Raw genomic sequence first — 8,715 nt, forward strand, 5'->3', positions numbered from 1 at the left:
GGTTTCCACTGCTCCCTTCAGTTCAAAGGAAATAATTGTGACCTCAGCAGTTTCCTCCTCCAGACCAAGACTGTGCCATGTTGGGGAAGGAGTGGGGAAAATTTGATCAAACATCCCACTCATTTTTCCACCATTTTGAATGTGGCTATTTCTTGATTGGGCATTTTCTTGGTTGCCGTAGACCATTGACTGTTTCTAGAGTTCCTATTGGTTATTTTAGCCAGCTTTTCTTCTTCTTTTAAAAAAATATCTCCAAGGGAGAACAAGAACTTGAGACTTCTTAGTGCACCATTATATTGAGCAATTCTCCAGATTATTTTTTCAGTATTTGGTAAAGTCTGCTTGTTATTCTGTCACTGGTGCAGGGTAAATATGATTATTTAAAGCCTATGTGCTTGGTCACTGATGACCTGTGGAGGAATATTGGCTTCAGTTTCTGGTTAGTTTTGTGGAATCACAATGTCTTATATTTTGAGAACATAAAAATAATGTTTATTTTATCTCTGGTATAGGCATGTGTTCTTTTTAAAGAATAGGTGTACATAATTTATTTTATCCTCCATTTTAAGTTCTCTGTACAAGAAGATTTCAACAGAATCTTATTCTATCATAGTAAGAGAAATAGGAAACTGCATCATTTTCTTATCTACAGCCACATTTCTGAAAATCTATTTCAAAGACTTTAGTGAAAAAACATTGTTTTCTTTGTGTTATTATTATATGGTGATAAAGAACTTCTGTGGTTTTGTAGCTAGCTCATCACTTCAGATAATATTTTTCTAGCCTTTCTGCATGGCACTACTGAAGTAAGCATGTTTAAGCAAAATAAAATAAAATAAAATAAAATAATAAAATAAAATAAAATAAAATCATTGCAGTAATAGATACCCATAATATCAACAATATCTTTTCAACTTTTTTCTTCTCTGGTTCAAAGAATTTATTTCATGGTTCTGAGAGTTAAGTTTATCTTCTTCTAGACAACAGCTCTGCAAATTACATACTTAACTTCTCTGCACAAGTGCTAATTAGATGTTAATGTGTCATTTATACAGAACACATATATCTCTAACTATAGCAACACTAGTCTGTAACCAGAGCTAGAAGTTTTATACTCTTACCATAACCCCTCAGAATAACCTGGCCATCCATTTAACATCAGTATATATCCTTCTAAGTCTTAAACAGAGATATGAGTTGCTACAATTATCAAACACCTTTAATGATATATTTTTCCACATTCAGTAATTTTTGCAAAACCTATTTGAGCAGATTCATTCTCTGGGTTTAAAAATTCACATATTATGGGAGTACCTGGATGGCTTAGTCAGTTAAGCATCTGACCCTTGGTTTCAGCTCAGATCATGATCTCATGGCCTGATGTTGGACTCCCCATTGAGAGTGGAGTTTTCTTTCTTGTCCTACCCCCTCCCCCACCCATTCTCTCTCTAAAATAAACAAATAGATCAAATCTTTATAAATAGTATATTTTGATCATATGTTTTCAAGAGGAAAGAATTCCAAAGAAATATTGACAATATTATTTAGAAAACATTTTTAGAAAAACTATTTCCAATTATATGTTCACCATATCATGCAGAACCTTTCTATGAGGGCAGCAAATTTTAAATTTTTTTTTAAAATATGAAGCATAGTTGAAAGAAATTTCAAAACATAATTGCTGCACTTTTGAGTTTTCTGCTTAGCTTTCTCTACCTCAATTGATTGTACCACCACCAAAGTGTTAGATAAGCCAGGAAACTTAGTGTCATTGATCTGCCTCCCTTTTCATTCTCTATATAAAATTCATAATTATAATTAAACTTAAATGATTTAAATTTCTAAGTTATATCTCAAATACAACCACAGATTTTCACTACACCACAGCCACTCAGTTTCACTCTATAGTTATCATTTTCTTGGACTACTGTAATGGTATCCTACATTTTCTCTTGCCCTTTCCATCCTCTTTCAAAAACCTATTTTTATTAGCTTTCCATCTTCCAATAAAATCTCTAAATATAATCAGTTGCTTGTAGGTTATAGGCCTACTTTCGGACCGACACAGGACCGACACAGTCCTGCCATAACAATTTCTATCACATCATACCTGCCCTTTTACAAATAAATTTTGTATTGTATTTCTGTATCTTTCACTGCATATGAACAATATGAGAATTTTTTTGTTGTTCACTGGTGTGTTGTTAGGGTAGGCACATTGTAGGACTCAAATATATAGTGATTTAATGATTGAATGGCTATTCTCTGTGTAACAGCTACACTGCTGCTAATATTTCTCAAATTTCTATACTATCTTTCAATGTAGGGTCATTTTAAATATTTCTTTTCCTATAAGTACTTTGTGTTTCATTTCTATTCTTTTTTTTAAAAAGATTTATTTATTTTAGGGGGGAAGAGGTAGAGGGAGAGAAAAACTCAAGCAGACTCCACACTGAGCATGAAGCCTGATGCAGGCTTGTCTCAGGACCCTGAGATCAGGCCTGAACTGAAACCAAGAGTCGGAAGCTTAACCAACTGTGCCACCCAGGCATTCTTCATTTCTATTCTTTTTTTTTTTTTATTCATGAGAGAGATAGATAGATAGAGATAGATAGAGATAGAGATAGAGATAGATAGAGAGAGAGAGAGAGAGAGAGAGAGAGAGAGAGGCAGAGACACAGGAGGAGGGAGAAGCAGGCTCCATGCACCGGGAGCCCGACGTGGGATTCGATCCCGGGACTCCAGGATCACGCGCTGGGCCCAAGACAGGCACCAAACCGCTGAGCAACCCAGGGATCCCCTCTCATTTCTATTCTTGACTAAGTATTGTTCAACATCCAGGTTTGATAAGAAAGTTATGATATATGTGATATATGATATGAGAACATATGATATGAGAATAGTTCTCACATATCAGATAAATTGCCTGTACTTTAATCTTTCATAAGACTATTTTTTCATTATAGTATTTATGACATATTTATCTCCACTTTATTTATTTGATGTCTGTATTTTTTAACCCGGTATAAGAAGGGAAGATACTTTTGTTGTTTTCTTTACTATCAGATAATCAGAGTCTCATCTAGTGCTGGAAACATAGTAGCCCTATAAATTAATCACTTAGTATATTTCACTTATAGCTAAATGAATATCCTTATATAAGAATATATAGAATTCTTTTAGTAAAATGTCAAATACAAACGTTATTTCAGTTAATTTACTTTGGCTTATTTTCCTTTTAGGTTTGCAAGAACCAAGAATGTGTAGATGCTGGGTACTTGGATTATGATTGTACTCCAAGAAAATGCAATGAACGGGGTGTAAGTACCAGTAATATGATGGGAGAATAAAACTCATTGAGAATAATCCTAGAAAGCAAACATATAACTAAACACACACACACACGCACATTTATATATTCATAAACCATGTAAAAAGATTGGCCTTATCTGACCTAAGTATTATTTTAAAATTCTACTGGAACACAAATAATTATAGCTACCTATCTCATAAGGTGATATTTTTCCTGGTTTCAGATATGCAATAATAAAAAGAACTGTCATTGTAATCCTTCATACTTGCCTCCTAATTGCCAAAATATTGATGATGCATGGATTGGTGGGAGTGTTGACAGTGGCAATTTTCCACCTCAACTTGCCCAACTCAGTTCTGGTAAGTATTAATAACAAATTGAAAACATAATTAAAACAACATTTTAATTTATTAAATTTAATAAAATAAAATTTTATTTATTTGCCTACCAATCTATATTTAGATGGACATCAAATAGTAAAACATATAAAGCTAGTTTATGTTTTACCATAGAGAATAATATAACATACATAACATATATCATAAATAAGATATATCAGTAAAGGCCCAGACAGGGAAATAAAAATCATTATAGTCCTTCACACAGAAGATATTCAATATAAGGCTAACACATAATGGCAGAGTTGAAAGCCAATCAGAGAATCTTGAGGCAACAGAGGGATCCACTACTACTTCTTAGGGCTAAAAGGACAATGAAAGGAGGCACTATTACTAGAACCAGAATCCGAGGCACCTTCATGACATGTAACTATGGTCAGGGCCACATATCAGGATCTAAGTCACAGGGAGAGTACTGCCCAGCAGAAGTTGGAGCTATAGAGCATGTGCAGCCACTATGGGAGATGCTGCAGAGTTTGGGGAATAAATATCTTTAATATTTCTGACCTATTCTGACCCTGCAAATGTTAGCCAGTTATTCCTATTAGCCAATTATAAGTAGAAGTTTGAAGTAGTTTCCTACATTTCTTTTTTTCCAAAGAGAGGTGGGTTTTAGAATAATGCAGTATATCCAATGATGCTTAGGGCCAAACTCTATATAAAAACCTAAATTAACAGATAATTAAAGCATATTTTGGGGCAGCCCTGGTGACGCAGCAGTTTAGCACCACCTACAGCCCAGGGCATGATCCTGGAGACCCTGGATCGGGTCTCACGTCAGGCTCTCTGCATGGTGCCTGCTTCTGTCTCTGCCTTTCTCTCTCTCTGCGTCTCTATGAATAAATAAATAAAATCTTTTAAAAAAAAGCATATTTTGAGCACACACATATCATTCCAGGTTGACCTTACAATGTAATTGATCAATAACATGTATACAAGTGAGATTCTGACTGGGTCTTTTAGAATACTAATTCTTGGAACTCTCATTATTAGAACACTCATTGTGCTGAAAATCATCTTCCCTGTTTGAAATTTGATTACATTGAGACATGAAAATGCAAAATCCTCAAATTCATGCCACACAAAATGAACAAAATTAAATGGTTGTTTTAAATTACTACATTTGGGAGAAGTTTCCTACACATCTTTCTCTCTCTCTCTCTCTCATATCCATAAACAATATATATTTATATATATAATATAGAAAGCAATATGGTAATCAGATGGTGTATTTATATAAAAAGAATCTAAGACATGTGGCATTAGCTTTGGAACTGAATGGCGCACAGAACATAAAAAGACCTCTAGGAAACTGTTGAAGACATTTATTATGTGTTGAAATTGTCTTGAGAATACTGTTGGTGAGCAATCCAAAGACAATTCAAAAACATGTTATTAGAAGTTGGAGAAATAGGACATTTATTATGAAGTGGTAAAAGTTTAAATCACTGCAGCCTGTGGTAAAGTGGAAAATAAAATTCATTGGTTCTGGTCAGCAAGGTTTCCAGGTAGATTGTAAAGATTTCCAGTAGGTGATTATAAGTAATCTATGATAAAACATGAGAAGACAATAATAACTAATGAAGAAACAAAACAGATGAACATTGGGGGAGGGGGGAAATTAAAGGAAGGCAAACCATATGAGAGTTTCTTTTTAAACAATTTGATTCTACAGTATTTGCCAAAGTGCTCAGAATAGCCAAAAAAATTCCTGAAAAAGAACAACAAAGAAAGACACCTTAGTCTATTGCCCTTATATTGAATATACTATGTTATAGATTTAGCATATAGTTACACTAATGAAGACAATGTGGCATTGGTAAATGATAGATATACAGTTAGATCAATGGAATGGAATAGGGAGGCAGAAATATACCCATTGTTATATGGTTAATCAATTTTTCAAGAAAAATACAGATAGTTCCATGAAGAAGGAAAATTAGTTCAAAACATTCTTCTGTAATAATTGAATATTCACATAAGATCAAATGACCCTTAAAATCTCAACTCATTTAACAATTTATATGAAATAAATCATAAATCTGAACATAAATGAAAACTATATATCTTCTTGAAAGAAGCAGAGAAATACCCACACGATGTTGGAATAAGCAATTTTTATATCTGTACTACTCATTTTATTTAACATAAAATAAATTTTATTAGATACGATGTGATGATACATATCAATGCAATAAAAGAAAAGTACTTTGGACCTCATGAAAATTTTATAACATTCACAGCAGTATCTCTTACTAAAAATAGGGTATTGAGAAAAATTCTTTTTTTCCAGGGGTCACACTTTTTTTTCATCTATATTAATTATTAAACTATTCTGAAAAGAGTATTAAATAAAAGGTTCTTAATGATAAAGCAAATAATAGGACTATTATGGATTAAAAAGATTCTGGAGCACATTGAAATGCTGTTAACTTATCTACTTCATTTAAAAACATGTTAATTATAACATTATACAAGAGTTAAAAATTTTGTGCTGATAGTCATATTAAAATATAGAAATGTCTTTATTATATTCCTGGTAATTGCTTTTAAATCACTGATGTTTTCTCTCCCAGAAAGACGCTACATTGAGAATGTTTACCATGGCAAATCTACAAAATGGCCATTTTTCTTACTAATTCCTTTTCTCATTATTCTCTCTGTACTGATCATCATACTGGTAAAAGTTTATTTCCAAAGGAAAAAATGGAGAACTGAGGAGTATACAAGTGATGAGTATATTGATTTAATATTTAAGATTCATTACTTTTATAATTTGTAGGCATATATATAACATTAATAAATATCATCATGATGTAACTAATAATTCAGATTTAGATTTTATCTCTACATGAAAACAAAATACTTAATATGTTGATAATTAGTATAGTGGTTAACAGAATTTTTTCAAAGGTCAGCAGTTTTAGTCTTATAACAACTTGAACTCTGCTGGGGTAAAATTAAGTGGAAATGACTTCTAGTTAATGATTATTTACCTCCTTTTATTATTTGATCTTAATTATTAAATATATATGAACATTATTTTTTAGTATATATTTCAAAGTATTTTGTGTTTATTATCTTACTAAAAGAAAGCAGATAAATCTAAAAGAGTAGTTAGCCCTTTAGGCAGTTAAATAAGTTGAGAGTAGGGCAACCAGAGATAGAAAAAGTTAAAAGTCAATAAATAATAGTTAGAATGAAAAAATCTGAATTATAGTAAAAGCTAATCTTCAAAAAAAATAAGACAAATGGTTTTTCATTAAAAAAAACCTTAGAAACATCTGATGATATGCCTCAAAAATAAAAATAATATTAAAATTGTTTAGTTTTCTTCAGAGAAATTGCTATAAAATAGTTTCTGCTTTTGAATTTTTATATCTGTATTATTCATTTTATTTAACATAAAGTAAATTTTATTAAAATATTTAAAATTGATAAGATATCAATGAAAAGAGAACAATACATTTCACAGAAATGTTTTGAAAAGTTTATGTAAAATTACTGAATAATATGCAGTGTGTAGTTAACATAATTCAATATTAAAGTAATATTCATATGTTGGAGGACTTTATTGTGGAAAAACTGATATCAAATATCTTTAGGGGAAAGAGCTATGAAAATGTGTAGGAATAAATATGTAAGAAGATGAATCACAAGAAAACTTAAAGCTATTTAGTTAATGTTATGACTATGAAAAATTATTAGTTCATTTTTAGGTAAAATTGTATTACTGTGTTTTTTCTCAAGTTAATCTTGAGATACTAGTTGAGAAATGTCCTCAATGGTAAGATATTCTCAAGTAGTGGCTGCCCTCAGATCCTAAATAGGAATTCAAACATTTTTCAAAATTGATATTGTATACAGAGTTTTATAGAACAATCTTAAAGAAAATATAATTTTAAGTGACTATATTTATTTTGAAACATACAGGCAACTTGAAAGTGAGAGCGAACCTAAAGAGTAGGCAGGACAACAGAATCCGTCATATCACAGTGAGTATAAAATAGTTTAAAGGTGAAAGGTAGAGGCAGAGAAATGAAAAAAAATTTAACATATTAAATAAATGTAAATACTATAAACATATATTAATGATGATAGTCATATAGCTACATATAATAAAATTGAATTGCAGAATATTTTCAATGTTGCAAACTATACCATGACACGATAAAGTATAAATGACCTCATTTTGCAGTTTAAAAACTTCTTTGCAGTGTGATCTTTTAAATTTTTTCTAATAATGTTTAATCCTTTAGTATTTGTGCATTCAGAAGTTGGTCACAAATAAATTGCATGATAGAACTCTTATAATTAGGATAACCTCATGCTATTTGTTGAATTAACCACTTTTAAATTGATTGGTCAAACAAGTAACTTTTCCCCTTTTATTTATTCTTTCAGAGCAGTTATCGTCAATGGACAGGACAAATGGAAAAAAAGAAAAAACAAAAAACTACTTGCATTGCTGGATTGTCTAGGATTCAAAACCTGTATTTTATTGGTCTGATATGACAAGAATATATAGAAGATTTCTACTATAACAGAAATATACCTCTATACTTATATATAAAATGCCACAGATGAATTACTTGTAAGAAATGCATGCTTATGAGTATTTATATTACATTTCTTATTTTTAAAGTTATGTCATACTAATTGTTAGTATGCACTAAATTATCAGTAGGCATGAGAAAAACTTTATAATATAATAAATCCAATACCATGATTAAAGCTCACTGTTATATTTTAAATTGCAATGCTATGTAGTTATGTTATAGTCAGATCTGTAACCAATCAAAAAACAATGATTCTAAGATTTGGAAAAAAATCTCAATTATATGCTCTTCACAAAAGATACAACTCAGTTATGTAAAGGTTCAAAGTAAGGGATGGGAGGATATATGCCATGGAACTTTATCCAAAAACTTTATACAAAAGAAAGCTTGATAGACTTTAACACTGATAGCATTCATAGAGATAAAAAAAAAATCATAATGCAAA

The 8,715-nt window shown here is 31.0% G+C and overlaps 1 protein-coding gene across 7 annotated transcripts in view; it reads left to right on the forward strand.

Moving 5' to 3' along the window:
• The window catches only part of ADAM2 (ADAM metallopeptidase domain 2), a 137,023-nt gene extending 128,578 nt beyond the window's left edge, over positions 1–8,445 (forward strand). For all 7 annotated transcript variants that reach the window (XM_077849258.1, XM_077849257.1, XM_077849260.1 and 4 more), the window contains 5 exons: positions 3,243–3,320; positions 3,537–3,672; positions 6,288–6,447; positions 7,645–7,706; positions 8,116–8,445. In XM_077849258.1, the coding sequence (XP_077705384.1) occupies positions 3,243–3,320; positions 3,537–3,672; positions 6,288–6,447; positions 7,645–7,678 (408 nt within the window). In that variant the 3' untranslated portion in view covers positions 7,679–7,706; positions 8,116–8,445. The remainder of the gene's footprint in view (positions 1–3,242; positions 3,321–3,536; positions 3,673–6,287; positions 6,448–7,644; positions 7,707–8,115) is intronic.
• Positions 8,446–8,715: the final 270 nt, after the last annotated feature.

Source organism: Canis aureus, chromosome 15 (assembly GCF_053574225.1).
Source record: "Canis aureus isolate CA01 chromosome 15, VMU_Caureus_v.1.0, whole genome shotgun sequence".
NCBI classification, from domain to species: Eukaryota; Metazoa; Chordata; class Mammalia; order Carnivora; family Canidae; genus Canis; species Canis aureus.